General features: G+C 26.8%; 1 protein-coding gene across 10 annotated transcripts in view; it reads right to left on the reverse strand.

Annotated features, from left to right (window-relative positions):
• The window catches only part of LOC100210311 (ankycorbin), a 56,477-nt gene that overhangs the window by 8,430 nt on the left and 30,547 nt on the right, over positions 1 to 17,500 (reverse strand). For 6 of the 10 annotated variants that reach the window (XM_065816375.1, XM_065816372.1, XM_065816379.1 and 3 more), the window contains 8 exons: positions 14,205 to 14,270; positions 13,361 to 13,429; positions 12,915 to 12,971; positions 8,115 to 8,156; positions 6,473 to 6,527; positions 2,118 to 2,426; positions 1,721 to 1,827; positions 1,105 to 1,173 (listed from right to left, as the gene is read on the reverse strand). In XM_065816375.1, coding sequence (XP_065672447.1) covers positions 1,105 to 1,173; positions 1,721 to 1,827; positions 2,118 to 2,426; positions 6,473 to 6,527; positions 8,115 to 8,156; positions 12,915 to 12,971; positions 13,361 to 13,429; positions 14,205 to 14,270 — 774 coding nt within the window. The remainder of the gene's footprint in view (positions 1 to 1,104; positions 1,174 to 1,720; positions 1,828 to 2,117; positions 2,427 to 6,472; positions 6,528 to 8,114; positions 8,157 to 12,914; positions 12,972 to 13,360; positions 13,430 to 14,204; positions 14,271 to 17,500) is intronic. The other 4 variants (XM_065816377.1, XM_065816373.1, XM_065816381.1 and 1 more) reach the window with 1 other exon arrangement.

A 17,500-nucleotide genomic window follows, 5' to 3' on the forward strand; every position in this document is an offset into this window, starting at 1 on the left:
GTATCCACTGAGTTTGGGAAATCTGACTACCAGCCGGCCTCAGAACCATCAAACTGAGTTTTAGAGCCGTACCCTCATCATTAGGAGATAATAGCTGCCTAGTCACAAAAACAGAATCAGAAAATCAAGAAGATCCAGCATTCAACATCCTAAACTGGAAATAATGTATGATAAATACATCTACACAAGCCTAAAAGAAGGGGTGCCTAGCTGGTCAACAGATAGAATCTGAAAAGAATTTGAACCATATTGTCTTTGAAATATTTTCTTCTGAAAAAAAAAAGAAAAAAGGACATAGACATGCCTAGTAGACCTTCTACAAGACAATAGCCAGATACAGTTAATGTTTGTTGCCTGCAGATGAGTATTTCTATCAAGACACCATCTCTAGTCTTTACTCAACCAAGAACCTAAAGGCAGGACATGAATTATGTAAGTAAACAAAAATCTATTACTTGAAACATTACTTCAAGAAGCGTTTTTTATTAAAGAAGTTTATAAACTTTGAAACTATTAGTGAACACTTGTTACTATAGAAAATATATTATTTGTATGTATTTCTCCAAGTTTAGTTCTATTAATTTATCAACTTGTTTTATTTACAATTATAAGAAAAAGTTTAAGACTATTTTATTATTAAAAAATTATTTTATAAAATTTATTTATAATTATTTTTAATTAGAACTTTTTAAAAATATTATTTAATTTATTTTATTTAAATACAATTCATTCAAAATATATTACTAAAATTTATACTTTATTATTTACATTATTTTAGTATAAATCTAAATTTAATTTTAAAATTTGAACTAAAAACACAAAAATTAAGATAATAATTCACTAACAACTTATAAAAATAAAAACCCCTAAACATAAACATTATTCTTATCATCTTAACATTATTAAAAATACCATATTACCTTAACATACCATTAATTACCATTACCGTTAAATTTGCGTTTACAATAGCATAACATTACTATAATTACCTTATACTACATGTATGTTAAAAATAAAATGGAACCAAAATTTGGCTGAATAATCAAGTGCAAAATAGTGGCACAAATAACATCTATAAAACATAGTTATTAAAAAACAACTTACTTTCAGTTGGTTATACAACTCCAAAGAGACTGTTGTATTATTATTCAAGTCAACAAGTTCTTTGCTGCTCTACATAAAATAATTAAAATGTTATGACAATATCAATACAAACAAGTTATATTTGAAGAATATGAAAACAACACAATTAAAAACTTTATTTCTTAGTGCAAAAACAAGCAACACTTTAATTGGGATAAATAGGACTTTAATATATATATATATTAACTGAGGGTTCGGGTTTAGGCAAACCGTAGTAACATTATCTGTTAGAAGAAAATCTAACAACTGCAAAAAATTGTTTATTATTATTATTTTTTATGTTAATTCATTATTATTATTGTTATTTATTTTTATTTATTATTATTATGTACATTACAATTATTATTACTTTTTATGTATAAAATGTCATTAATGTCTGAATTACAGTGCAGACTTCAAAATAAAAAGTGTGAAAATATATTAGTACACTGCTCACCTAAATCAAAGTACAGTAAATCAGTTAATCACAGTAACTAAGTAAATAAACAAGTAATTAACAATATGTTCATATCACAGTAAATAAATAAATTAATGAGTAAATAAATAATAAGTTTTGTTAAAATTTAAATATACTTGCTTTTAGTTTTGCTTCGAGTTCATATATTTCTTTATCTCTCTGATTAATGTCTTCTTCCAAACTTAAAATGTGTTCTTCTAACATTTCAATATGTTGTTTAGCAGTACCTGTAAATTTATGAAAATTCATATTTTTTTATCCATTTGAAGTAAATTTTCCTTTAAGTTGCCTAATAACTAATATACACTGCATTAAATATAAATATAATAAACACTGCATTAAAGAGCATTATATAGAATATTATTTTAACCATTTAAAATTAACAAAGTATTTATCTCAAAAGCATATGTGTGCATAACTAATATAAAAGCTCTCAACAACTAAGTCAACAAAACAGTTAAACTTAATTTAAAATTGCCAATATTATAAAACACTTTTTGTTCTTCAAAATTATTACCAAGGCTTTTCTTCCTATAACCAGTTGAAGAAGTGAATTCGTCACTGTCACTATCTCTATCATTATTATTTTCGTTGTTTTTAACTTCATTCTCACTATCTCCATTAATATGATTTTTGTTGTTTTTTATTTCATTCTCACTATCATAAATATCTTCAGCATTTTCTGTAATCTTGTCATCATCTTTATGGTTTTCAGAATCTTCTATCAAATCTTCTGATTTAAGAAGAAATTCAGGAGTTTGAGCAGTATTGTCTTTTGAAAGATTTTCTTCAGGAGTTTGAACTTTGTCTTTTGATATATTTTCTTCTGGGAAAAAAATAAATAAATTTTTATTAAAAATAAAATTTCTGAAATCTTAAGTTTAAATACAACATAATAAACATTTTTGCTATTAAAGTAACAGTTAACAACTACAGCTGTGCTAAAATAAATCCTACTTTTTAAAACACCAGTTTCAATCAAGTTTTATTATATATACCATTAGCTTTTTTAGGGGACAATTGAATTTTTAATTGGGTTTTACTATAATCAAGTATTTATTATTAGCAAGTATGACCAAACACTCACTGTCGCTAAATTTCTTTGTTACTTCTAGTTGAAAAACATATTTATTTTAAAACAATTAAAAGAAACATTGTTAAAGCTTAACTTTGACACAGTTTCTGTTAATGACACAGTTTCTAGAACCTTACTTCTGAGATAATATGTAAGATTTAGTAATGTGTGAACAATGGACCCTGATATCAGTTAATAACTTTTTACATCACTTTAATGCACCATTTATCCTTAAGAGTGACTTTCTGTAAGAATCAGCCAAAAATGCATTTTTTTAATAATAATCTCTTTTAAAATAATGGTAAAATAACTATGAAAATGTATAGACTTTGATCTAATTTCAAGTTTGAAAATGGGCTTGACACCATTTGGTCAATAATCCTAAAATATTTGTCAAACTTTGAAGCCCAATATACACAGAACTAACAAGTACTTTTTGAAAAATATTTTTTAATTGATCCTCTAGTACGAATCTAACAAAAGCCTGCTATTGATAAAAAAGTAACTATCTATGTTAAATATATATATTGTTTTTTGTTACAATTGCAACACCCCACAGGTATTTTTTATAAATATGATAGACAAAAGGTTAATCCCCATTTTTGAAAATGAACTTTTACTGTAAATGAAATCACAAAAATTTTGCTAATAAACTTGAACTCCATTTTTGAGTTAGATTTTGAGACTAGTCCCTAATTTCTCATAAGTATGTTTTTATTTTTAGGTACTATACCAGGGCCGTAGGAACAAAAATTATATTGAGAAAGGATGGGGGGAGGGGGGGGGGGGAGGGGTACTACCCTGAAATAGTTTTAAGGATTTTTTTTTCTTTCTTTTTTAAGTCATTTTTTCAGTCAATTCCTTCAAAATTAATGGAGGGGGGGGGGGGCAAATGCCCCTGCTGCCCACCAGTTGCTACGAGTCTGTATACTAGATAGAGATTTATAGCAATAAAAAACTATGGATTACTTGCAACTTTAGATGAAAATAAAGATAAAAAATACCAAAAAACTAATTTCTGAGTACTTATGAAGTATGATATTTAGATAGGCCAAAATGTTTACTATTTACCTAGTTTATTATTAATAGTTCATTAACATTTTATCATTTTTAGTTCTGAACCAGCCGATATGTGAAATACCCATTAAAAAGTATGTACTTTGCTCTATTTTGAAGTTAAAAAATGATTCTATATTTAACTATATAAAAAATGATGACTATATTTAGTCAATATTTCTAAAAATGTATTTATTTAATATTTAGAGAAATAATATATATTTTTTGAACATTTTTTTGGAATTTACCTTCTAGTATAAATAGCATCAACATACTAAAAAAATAGGATTATTGAAGAAGGTCACTATTGAGCTTTACCTGATTTACAGAAAATTGCTTTTAATAGAATTTTTCTTACGAAAAAGATAAATGTGATATAATAATGATAACAATTGGAAATGGCACAAGAGAAAACTATGGGGTGATATGCAGTTGATCAATTTTTTTTTCTTTTTAGGGTACTTCAAAGTTGAAAAGTTGTTAAAATATAAGTGAAAAATTTGAAATATCTGAAAATATTTGCAATGCAGCTGTAGCTTTTATAATTCTATTCTTGTGGAATTTTAAACTATTTTTTTCAAGTTTACCTATATTTTAAGGATTATTTTAAAAACACAAGTTTTCACCTTTTTAATAGGTTTTTTTTATAAATTTGAAATACATTTTTACAACTTTTCATGCAAAAAAAACAATGCAGTAATGGATTTCAGTGTTTATAGTGCCACAGTTTGATGAAATCAACTTTAAAGCATACTTTAATTAACATTAGGTAAAAAGATTGTCATTCTCCACTTTCTTGATACATAAGTATATGTCCATTCCAATCATGTGACTATTGAAGTCTTTGCAAATCAAAGAATAATATCTATCAACACCGAAATTCAAACATTAAACTAACAAATCTCTACTATTAATATAAAAAAGCAAGTCTGGTGAACTTTAAAAGACTTTAAAATTACAAAAAACTTTAAAGGTCACAAATACTTGTAATAGATTGAATAATTTGTTAGTAAAGTTATGTTTAAGTTAGTAAACTTAACTTTATTGATGAGCTCTTTATGTAGCCTTGACAATTTACAACAAAAAGCAATAACAAGAACACCATCCATGACCATCATGGCAGTGTTCGAAATCTGATACTTTACAGCTGTTAACTAAAAAATTACCAAAAAAGCCTTATTTTAAAAAAAGAAGAAAAACAAATTGAAAAATTGCAACAAGCAATCATAATTGGCAATTGAGTTGCAACATGCTTATTTCAGCCCATAGCCTAAAAGCACTAAAACTATCACCAAAAAAAAAAAAAAAAACCATAATAAAGTATATTTTTGTTCTTTTGTGTCTCTTCCTTTGTGTGTTATTATTTCTGCATTATTTATTTTCTATACTTCTATATTTCCAAATTTTCCGATTAGTTTAATTATTTTGTATAAATTTTTACAAACTATTTTGTATTTGCTTCTAAACTATTTAATTAACAAAGTAAAATTCCAAAATAGTTTTTGAAGGTTTTTATCTAAGATAGTGTGTATTATTCTATACTGGGATCATCAACCAAAATTTTCCTAGTAGCAAGCAATATTGGTCCGATCTTGGTGATCTTAGCTTATATGAAGTAAGATTTGGGTTACTGCACCAATATTGAATAAATGTTGGGTAAACTGTCCAATGTAACAATGTATACATGATGTTGGATTGTTTGAAGCACTACAATATTGTCAAACAATTGCAGCCAATCATGACTAATATTTCAGCCTGATATTAAAACGCTGAAATAATGAAGCTATACTGGTATTTGTATACATATATAAACAAATCAAATAACTATGAGCAGGGATGCGGATTTCCAAAAAAGACTCCAGATTTGAAAGTCACAAAAAAATTACTTTTTCCTAGTTTTTGGTAACCAGGAGCTTTAAAAATATAAAAAAGCTTATCGACTATTAATGGGGAAAAAATCAAGACTTTTAATTTAGAGAAACAAAAATTTTTTGAACCCAGAGTCCTTAGGTATAATGGCAGCAAGGACTCCGGGTAAAAACAATAAGTTCCAAGTCATTTAATATCAAAAATTTTTTTCTTATAGTAGATAATAAATCAACCAATATGTTTAGAGCTTCTGAACACCATAGACTATGAAAAAATACAGATATAAAGTTGGAGTCCTTTGGGGACTTTGCATCCCTGACTATGAGGCCATTTTACCATTTAGTGGTCAAATATGATAACAAGAATAATTTAATAAAAAGTTACAATATTTTTTAATAAGGTATAGAAGAGGTCATTAATTAATGACCTCATCTATACCTAATAAAAAAAATACAGAAAACTACTTTTATGGTAGTTGTTTTATAAAATGAAAAAAAAGTTTTGTTGATCAGTTTTATATGAATAATAAACTTTTAATATGTAGTCAAACGATGGCATAATTGTTTCCAATGTTTTAGTTATTGGTAGCATATTGAATATTAGAGACAAACCTAAGAACTTAAAAATAAGTACAACTATAAGGTAAAAGCTTTTAAAAATTATACATAAGAACCAAAACCCAAGCCAAAGAAAACCGATTTATTTCAAATAATTCTTTCTTTTAAATAGTGATCATGAATAGAAACTTTCTTAAATATTCTTAAACAAATCAACTGATTTGAAAATTTTTCATTGCAAATAAAGTATCATTTTTGAAAAATTTATTTATACACAAATGTTCTTATTTTTCACAATTTAAAATAAAGTCATACCTATTTTACCATTTTCAAATACAACTTGCTTGTTAATAAACGTTTTGCTAATTTTCTAATACAAAAAACAAAACCAAGCTACAATAATAATAATTAATTATTACTATTCTATTATAATAACTTTTATTACATATATACATGCATATATATATATATATATATATATATATATATATATATATATATATATATATATATATATATATATATATATATATATACACACATATATATATACACATATATATATACACATATATATACATACATACATATATATATATATATATATATACAAATCAAGATAAGAAGCGAGAAAAGTTTTTTTGTTGAAAATCCTGGTGTATCAAACAAAACAATTTCTAAAGAGTTGCAGATTGCTTTGAGAACAGTGCAGAGTGTTGTAAAACGATTTAAGGACACTGGTACAATCAAAAGGAAATCAGGAAGTGGATGAAAAAAATGTTTTGTTAGACAAGATCTTGGTAAAAAAGAGAAAGATGCCTTAGACGGAAAACCAGAGATTTCTTGGGTGTCTTCTGTCTTTACAATATACAAAATCTTAGATGTCTTCCACCTTCACAATATAGTAAATCTTAGATATCTTCCATCTTCATAATATACAAAATCTTAGATGTCTTATCTTTCATATTTGCAGCTAACGATTTTAGATATCTTACATCTCTCTAATTTGCAAGCTCTTAAATATATAATTTTCGTGTTTTAGATGTATTTTCATATTATTAGTTAAAAATAATATTAACAATACCTTATAAGAAACAATGAGCAAAATCAAACTGTTGATTTTGCTCAATGTTTCTGTTAAACTGATTGAAAGCCTAATATATCAAAGTAGTGAAGACCATAAAAAAAAGGAAAAAAAAAAGAAAAAAGTCTATTAAAACTTGCTTGTGTCAAAAGCTTAACATTTTTTTTGATTAATAAAATATAGTGGAAATAAAAAAGACTAAAACCTTTAAAAAAAACTAAGACTTAAAAAAAACAACGTTAAAAGCATTAAAAGCTCAGAATTTTTTGATTATAAATATATATATATATATATATATATATATATATATATATATATATATATATATATATATATATATATTTTCAAATATAAAATATATAAACAATGATAAAGATGATAGAATTAAAAAATAATTAAAAACCAATCACAGATTATTACACTAATAAAGATACAAAAACAAAACAAAAATAGTACAGATTTACTTAAAGTTAATATTTTAATGGCTAATTTTATTGCCTGATTTTATTAATTTGATGCAAATTTTATAAAATAAAAAATACTATTTTTTTTAACCTAATTTTATAAATTATCATTTTTGTTTTTTTTATGTATAATTATATACAAAAATTTATTTCTGTTACATTATAATCAAACAAATTTATGCTGTGTAATGACATTTTTTGAATAAATTTTTAAGGCAACCAATAACAATACTGCAAAAACAAAATATATTCATGTGAGAATTACGCTACAGGTTTATGAGAATTTAGTTAGGAGGTTTAGAAGAATTACACTACAGGTTTCATGAGTTAAAAAAAAGGATAATATAAAAAAATAGACTAAATTATCAACAAAAAAAACATAAGAAGAATATGTATCTTCTTAACTTACATGATTATCTTCAAGTTGTTGCTTTACAAGGTTTGCTTCAGCCTAAAAATAAAATAATTAAAGAAATATAATATAAACATAAAATTAAAAACATTTGTAATACATACATACATTAGGGGTGTCCACTATGCAAAAAATTTTCTAAACCACCCAAATTGAATTTTTTCTCATTCTAGTGTTTGTGTATAATGAAAAAAATTTTTTTTATCCAATTTTAATAACTATTCCAGAGCCCCCTCAGAGCCCCTAAAGACAAGCCCCAATTTCCTGTTTGAAACAGTATCTTTTTTAGTTAAAACACAGAGAAATAATTATTGTGAATCTCATTTTTCAATTATTTAGAAATTAAATCACAGAAATCAAGCCAAACAAAAGCAGCTTGCATAATATATATTAAATTATCCAGTTTAACCAAGCTAGTTCTGCATTTTTGGTTAACAGTTATAGTCAAAGTATCAGACGGGAACCCCAAAACTAAAATTAAGACTGTCTTTCTGAATGTTATTAATGTTGTTTCATTGTCCAAAAGTTTTTTTTGCCAAAATCAGGATATGGCTGCCTGTGATTTTCAATGCCCTGCAGCAACCATTCTCTTTGTTCTGGATCACTGGTTATGATGGTGACAAATTCTGAAATCAGTTTAACTCCTCTTTCTGCGGTATCATTTACAACTTTTACCGCACAAACAAATTTTTCAGCTCCTTTGTATCTTGGTTGCTCTGTCCACTGTTCAATTGGTTTAGCAAGCCAATCTGTATTGATGCCAAGAATGCTGAACAATGAGTGAGATTCAGATCCCAGAAGATTTGACAAACTTGTTTGACGAGTGATTTGACGAAAAACTGGCTTACCAAGACGAAAATTTTTGGGTACTGGAATTTCCAAGAGTTTGGCTGCCATATCTTTTTTCACAGTGGAACTAACATGTTTGCTGAAGAAAGCAAATGGAACTACCTCTTCTGTCAAATACCATCGGTGATTGGTTATTTTGGAACGAATGACATCAGCAACTTCCTTGTCTATTTCTTTGTAGTCCATCATGTCGTGGTGCAGGTCATTCATAGGCGTATCAGCACCAATGTTAGCTTTTGTCCAAGCTGGTGTGTGGAAAAGAGAAAGATATCTATTCATTCTAAAAAGTTTGGTTGTCATCCTCTGATCATAAGGCAATTGTTTAGAAAACATGAACATTTTGTTCGCATAAATGTTACATGCCATCCACCGAGCTTGTTGGATAGCTCCTGGTTTAAGAAAGTGTACACCCCGCGGTGGAGTTTGCCCAAAGATGATCAGTGTGTTCTCAGCACATTCACGATAGTCATCTCTTGGAAATGTTGTAGCATCTTCCTTAGCAAGTAGTGTCAAATGCTGTATGGTCTGTTCTTTGAGGTTTTGCAACCAGGTGCCTTCAACAGCTAAAGTTTCGATTGGCAACTGTTTATCCAATGCTGGCCAAGCAGTTTTAAATTCAGCAAAGAATTTATTCTCTGGACCAAAAATGTTTCCAAATAATTTCTTCTAAACTGATCCAACAAAGATTTCAAAAATGTGATTTAGACAGGCAAGATAGAGAAGTTTTCGACCTAAGTTTTCTTCAATCAATTTAGCAGCACCATTGTGGATGTCACTATTACTGGTAGTGGTATCAAATACCAATGCCACAACATTGTGACTTAGATCCCAAGCTTCTAAGAGATCTAATGTTGGATTTGCTTGAGTCTCTCCTTTCGAATCAACGAGAACGGAAACACCAAGCAATTTTCCCTCACTGTATTCTGGAGCCCCCGACACAAGCACAGCTAACTGTTCATGTTGCACGACTAGTATGTCTTTTAGCAATTTTCCGTCCCAGTGAAGGGCACTAAACTGAGGTGGGTTGAGCCTCACATTATCTATAACACTATCAGCAATCCTCTATTGATTTAACATTCTACTTCGACAAGATGTCGATCTGGAGATATCAAAATCCTCCAAGTTTCCACCAGCAGCTTTAATTACAGCAGACACAATCATAATTTCAATCAATATATGATTATGATTTGTGATTATGAATCATAATTAATAAAAAAATGTGCTACTGTTTTAACCCATTTGTGCCATCTCTATAAATCGTAAAACGTAACAAAAAACTCAGGCACTAATGGGTTAAACAGGAAATTGGGGCTTATTTTTAGGGGCTTTTAATGGGGCTCTAGAGTAGTCATTAAAATTTAGTAAAACTTTTTTTTACCCTGTACACAAACACTAGAATGGGAAAAAATTCAATTTGGGTGGTTTTGAAATATTTTTGATAGTGGACACCCCTAACATACATACATACATACGCATATATATATATATATATATATATATATATATATATATATATATATATATATATATATATATATATATATATATATATATATATATATATATATGTATATATATATATATATATATATATATATATATATATATATATATATTTCTTATATAAATATATATATATTTCTATATATTATAAGTCTTTCATTGTTATTGCTTGCTTGGCAATTATTAGATACAAAACATAAAAATGTTCAATGGCACAGACCTGGAGCCTTCCATCATACTAGATAGTAGAATGTAAAGAAAGTTATATAAAAAAATCATCCCACTTTTTTAATGCACAAATGCACCATTTAATGACTTAAATTCTATAATTTATATAAAGTTTGACGACAATGTTGTTTCTGCCGGCCTTGAAACATTAAACAGACATCTTTTGAAGTTGTCGAAAAAGAACAGGACTTGGAGATCACTATGAAGTATTAAATGTTTTATTAAAATTGTTATATTATATTGTTTCATCCATAAATTTTAAAAACAACTTAAAAAATTTTAATAGTTCATCTTATTTTAACTCACATTAACCATCTTATCTTATTATCCGTAATATTATCCATCATATTAACCATCTTATCTTATAGTAAATATATTTTTCTTAACAGTATTTTGGAAAACTAACAACAATTTTTAACACATGTATAAATATAAAGTCATTATAATCTATTAACAATGAAGCAAAACAAAACTGTCAGACTAATTGAAGACTGCAAAATATATTACTAAAGAAGAAGAGCTATATTTTATCTTTGGTAATATATTTTTTTCAGTGATGTTCTACTGCATGTAAAAGGTTTTTTTTAGATGAAGTAAAACATTACCAAAAAACTCCTCCATGCATAAGAAAAAAAGTAGAATGATTCAGTGTAGTTATAAAGTAAATTTTTAATAGTTTTTTTAAAAATTTAAGTTGTTTACAACTTACAAACTGCGTATTTGACTATACATCAATATGTATTAATCAAATAATACATTAAGGATATCCCTAGCCAAATAGTCCTATAGGATTTTGAAACAAAAAAAAAAAAACTTTGATAACTATAAACACTTTTTAACTTATGTGTTCTAATTTAATGGGGTTTAAATCCAAAATTTTTTTTGTTCTAAATTCTTACAGGATCCTATAAGACTTTTTGACAAGGGATACCAATGATGTGATAATAATGATGCAATGATGCGGTAATGATGCAACAATGTGATAATGATGAAATGATTTAATAATGATGTAATGATGTAATAATGATGCAATGATGTAATAATGATGCAATGATGTAATAATGATATTGGTAATGTACTTACAGGGTGCGGCAGCGGTTCATGAACTAATTTTTAGCTAGGTTTTGTGATGTAAATAAAATACTTCCGCAATTTGTTTTTGTCCTTTCATCAAAATTGTTCAATGTTGATGAAAGGACAGTCAGAAGAACTTTAAAATCACTTGAAAAAGTAAGTGTGGCCCGACCTTTATGTCAACTGTTAACAGAAAGACTATAAACTTTACGATTGGAACGATTAAAGAAGCTTCTAAATCAGCTAAAAAGCCATGCTTCGTCAACAGTTAAAGTTTTCTTAAATGAAAACCTTTTTCATGTTGACTGTATGATAAACAGGCGAAATGACAGATTCATTGTGCAGAAGGGTGACAAAGCATCACTTTTGTGTCACATTAAGCACCCTAAGTCCATCATGATGCTAGGAATTATCGCTTTTAATGGAGAGAAATGTCCACCAATCTACATCAAAGAGAAAGAAAAAGTTACTTCTGATGTGTATATTAACTTAATAAAACACTATGTGGTGCCAAGGCTGAAGAAGACATTCCCAGAAAACAATTATATCAACAGGACAATGCACCTTGTCATGGGTCTAGAAAAACTCAACAATATCTTCAGGACTCAATAATTTTTGGCCAAAACAGTTTTGACCGCCGTCCAGCCATGACCTGAATCCCCTCGACTATAGTGTGTGAGGCGTTGTTGAGAGTAACGATTGCAAAAAGGTCCACTTAAGTGTCAAGTCACTGAAGTCATCAATTACCCGTGCTTGGAACTCAATGTCAAAGGACTACATAATAAGCACCTGCCAGTCCTTCCGTCCTAGGCTTGAGACAGTGATCAAAAAAAAAAGGAGACTTAATTGAATGTTAAGGTGGAAAAAGTAATTATCTTCAACTTTTCTTCTATTAATATTCCATGAATATAGTTTTTTAGTGCTTTAAAAATTTAATTTAAAAAATGTTCTAAAAAGTTTTGCGAATGGTTGCCGCACCCTGTATAATGACAATGAAATAATGATTATCAATCAACAGCAACAATGTTACAATACCAATGTAATAATGATAAAATATGAGAATACTTTAAAAAATCAATGTTAAAGTATAAATTATAAAAATTTTTAAAAACAAGATATTTAAGAATACTATTAAGTGATTACCTCGGCAGAATAACGCTTTTCAGTTTCAAATTTTACTTTGTTATGAAGAGCTAAAAGCTAAACAAACAAAATAAAAGTATAGACATCTTGGTACAAAAAATTGTAGTGTAAAACTTCTAATAGGTAATCAACTAGATTCTCAGCTACTTCAATTATAATACTCAGTTTGTTACTACTTCTTGTAAAATGTAACTTTAAGTAATAACAAACTTCAAGTAATAACTTTAAGTAATAACAAACTTTAAGTAACATTATAGCTCTATTTATACATTCATTAAGACAAAAATTTTATAAACACCAAGTATAAAGTACAAAGAATCTAGTATCTAGAATATAGAAAAAATAGTATAAAGAATTTAGTAGTGTAAAACATTAAACATTATATTATTTCAAGAAAAATAAAAAATGTATAAAAATTAAAAACTAAAAAAAATATATAAAATAACCTCAGCCTGTAGCTCTACGATCTTTAAGTCTTTTTTTTCAAGTTCTTTACGCATATCTTCAATTTGTAACTAAAAGGGAGCAATAAATTTTATTATCTAAAGATTCTCTGAACAATAATATGAATAATAACAAAACACTAATAGTAACAACAACAATAATAACACCAAAGATTTCAAGCTAAGATAAATTCTTAGTCAATTTTATAATTCTGTTGTAAATATGTTTTATAATTTTTGGTAAGAACTTGATAAAAGACTGTAACCATTTTAATGATAACAATATATTAATAATATAGCATCAACTTGTAGGTAATGAAAAAACATACTTTATTAGGCATACTTGTTGTTTAACTAATTTAAAAAGAAATTTAATAATTTAAAAAAATCCAATGATGATTAAAAAATTTTGAAACAGCTATATGAATCTGAATAACATAAGCAAGGAAAAGAACTCTGTACTATTAAGTGGTACTATTTAAAATTAACAAAAACCAATATTTTAGTGTTAAACTCACAGCCACATTTTTAGTGTTAAAGTCAAAAGCCACGATCATGGGTTTTGACTTTAACACTAAACACGTGTATTATGGCTTGCTGTACTGCAAAGTAAAAGCCATAATCATGGCTCACTGCGGCCAATGGGTTAAATAACTATTTCTAGGATGTGTCAAAAATCCTAGATATTGTTATTGAATTCTTTATACCAACACTGCTGTCAAAAAATGAGAGCAGTATTGGTATCAAAAATAGCATTTAGGAATCTTGTAAGAATCTTATTTTAACCTGGAAAAACAATTGTTATAATATACACAAAACCAAAAATATGCTAATGTATTAAATTTACCTTCTCTTTATTTTGGACTAAACTTTCTTCGTTATTTTCTTTTCCAACATCAGTGACTTCTAAACCCTTTTAAAAATTTATAACACTATAGAAGAGTTACATTAAAAATCAAATATAAACATTTATAAATTTAATTTTATTTTGTTTTTGTAAACTTATAGTTTAAATATTTATTAACTCTATTTCTTATAAAAAGAAAATAAATATTTACAGTTTTATTTTTTTATTTTTGGTGTTATGTTCAAATCAAGCAGTAGCATTAAATAAAATTTTTACCTGATACATTTTAGGGCTTTTAGTTCTCCAAAATCTCTCTTCATGTAAAGACTATAAACTCTACTTACTGTATTTAAAGACAGCAAACTTTATGTATTTACTGTATGTAAAGCTGACAGTAAACTTATTTGTATGTAAATTTATTGTATGTAAAACTGACAGGAAAAATATTCATAATTGATACCAGAGAACTTGTATTTTACAATTTAACAACCACAATTTTGAATTTGAAATAGTCAAAATTAAGAAGCAAAAACTTCTGATTACCATCTAACCATTTTCATCATCTTCTTGAGCTTTACTTTTTGAGCAAAAATAAACTTCAACATAAAAAACATTTAAGATTATAAAATAAAATACTTTAACAATCTTATAAATATGACATTTCAACACGTAACCTCGTAATAGATACCATAAAAATATGTTAACACCCTCATAAATACAGAATAAACAATTGTATAAAAGTTAAAATTATTTCCAAACTAATTTTTTACCGATTTTGGGAAAAAATAATTTAGAAATTTACTAATTTTGAGACTAAAATAATTATATTTAATTTTTACTGTATAACTTTTTTTTTAAATCAATAAATATAAAATCAGGACACCATTATTTTTACCAGCAAAGCCACACTATTTTCAAAACTTAACTTAAAACTTTGGGTTGGGGTAAAATGTAAATCTGGTAAAAAATACAAAAAATAAAGCAAATATTTGTTATAATTCTTCCAGGTGGACTTCATTTTAAAAGTTAGATCTCATTCAATACTGTATTTATATATGTTATTTTCTAAATCTTCTACATACCTCCAAGAAGCATAATGAAAATTATGCTCATTATTTTATGAAACTCAGAATGATGAGTATAATTTTCTTTCTTGTAAAAAAAGATAATTATTCTGAGTTTTGTCAATGAAGATTTCACAGTTATGGGAGCTTCTAATCCAAGAATTAAAATGTTTAGAATATTGTAAAACTTGTATAAAATCTAATAAAACTTGTAGCAACGGTCTAGTGATTGAGCAGTTAAAACTTTGCTAGTAGAATGTAGATTTTTTAAGTCTACTTCAAAATGCTCTTTAAACTATTTTTCTTAATGTAAGTTATAACTCTAAATGTAAGTAGCGACTGTGTGAAAATAAGTACTGCGTCAGTGTTTCGCAGGAAGATGTGCGATCGCACATCTTTATATATATACCACGCATGTACAATTTTTGTTTTGATAACTTGGCTACAACTTTTAAATAGTTTGAGAGTTTTCGCGCATTTTAAAAATAGAGCTTAAAAACGCAAGTAAACTTAATAAAAATGAAAACAAAAACCATAAACTGAAAAAGGAAAATAAATCTTTACCTAAGAAAAAAAAAAAAAAGTAAAAAAGTAAATTTTAAATCAAATTTTTATCTTTTAAATTTAAAAGCGTTTTGCTTAATAGACTTATAGTTTTGCTTCTATTCAATCTATTTGAGAATAATATAGGCCAATATAAAAAAAGAACTTTTTTTTAATTCAATTCAAAGTTGTAAAATCTAAAGTGTTTAATAACTTGAATTAGATTTTTAAAATATGAATATAAAATGTGAGCGATGAAATAAGGGTTTAAAAATAATATAGTGCATGAATTATTGATAAGTACATAATAAACTACGCCTAGGGCTGCCAAATATCTGAAACAGGGTCTGTGCCTAGGGCAGCCAAACATCTACAACTGGGTTTGCTTTATTGGTAATATGGTGCTATGCTTTACTATAAGGTCTTTTATCTGAAAGAATAGCAATCATAAGTCATTATGAATAGTGTCATATAAAGAATAGCGGCCATTTTCCAAATACTTTGCTAAAAGCGAAATATTTGGAAAATGAGCTTTATTATATTTCCATGATTTCTGCCAAATTTTTAGACAAGTTAACTTTGAATAATATGTTTTTATCAAAATATATATTTTTTAAACTAATTTTTAATGTAAAATAATAAAAAGTAATTAATACTAATTAACTAATTAACTTAATAACATTGTTATAAAACATGTAATTACTTAATAAGTCAAAAAGTTGATTATGCCGACTGGACAAAGAAAATTTCAATAGAAATTTAATCATCGAAATTAAAACAACATTAAGGAAACAGTTTCATACATGCATACAATTTTGTCAACATCTTTTTAAAACAAACAGTGAGGCTCTTTTATTTAATTTCTTCTGCAATAACAAAAATTGCCCTATACTTTTATCCAATTTTATGTAATTAAGAGTAACATGATGTACCAATTTTATGTAATTAAGAGTAACATCTACAAATAATGGTAAAAAAATATTATTCAAAGTTAACTTATCTAGAAGTTTCAGAGAAATTATGGAAACTTAAAAAATCTAATTTTCCAAATATTTAGCTGCTAAATGAGTTGTGCTTCTGTTTACCATCATCTAAAAGCGCAGTTGAAAGATATTTCAGCACAGTGACCACTATTCTTTCAGATAAAAGACTTCAAATGAATCATAGTACCATGGAAGAATGCATGCTGGAATGCTAATTGTTGGGAATAACCATGTATGGTCTGATGAAGATCAAAATGTTATATAAAAACATGCTGTAAATAAATATTTAGAAAAATCATAGATCATCCAGGTCATATTTTAAAAATCCGGAAACTTGTTTGGGTAAAATATCCAGAAAAAATCCGGAATATATTTTCCCTTATTTTCCTCAAAATTTTGTTTTTAGGTGCTATTTCCAATATTTTTTTTCAAACTATTCTTAATTTTTGTATGAGTGATGAGTGAAAAAGCTTAAAAAACAAATATATTACAAAAATATATACTTAAACTTGTATGTATGGAAAACGTTTTGGATATCCAGAAAAACTAAAAGTTGAGAAAAAAATCCGGAATTCCGGAAATATCCAGAAAAAGATAATCCCTGAAAAATGTAGAACAGTTAAATTTCAATCCGAAAAAGAAAGTAACATCGCCAAAATTAAAAAAAAAAATCAACGAATCTCATGTTGAGACAGTTGAAAGTGAC

This window comes from Hydra vulgaris, chromosome 13 (assembly GCF_038396675.1).
Source record: "Hydra vulgaris chromosome 13, alternate assembly HydraT2T_AEP".
NCBI lineage: Eukaryota > Metazoa > Cnidaria > Hydrozoa > Anthoathecata > Hydridae > Hydra > Hydra vulgaris.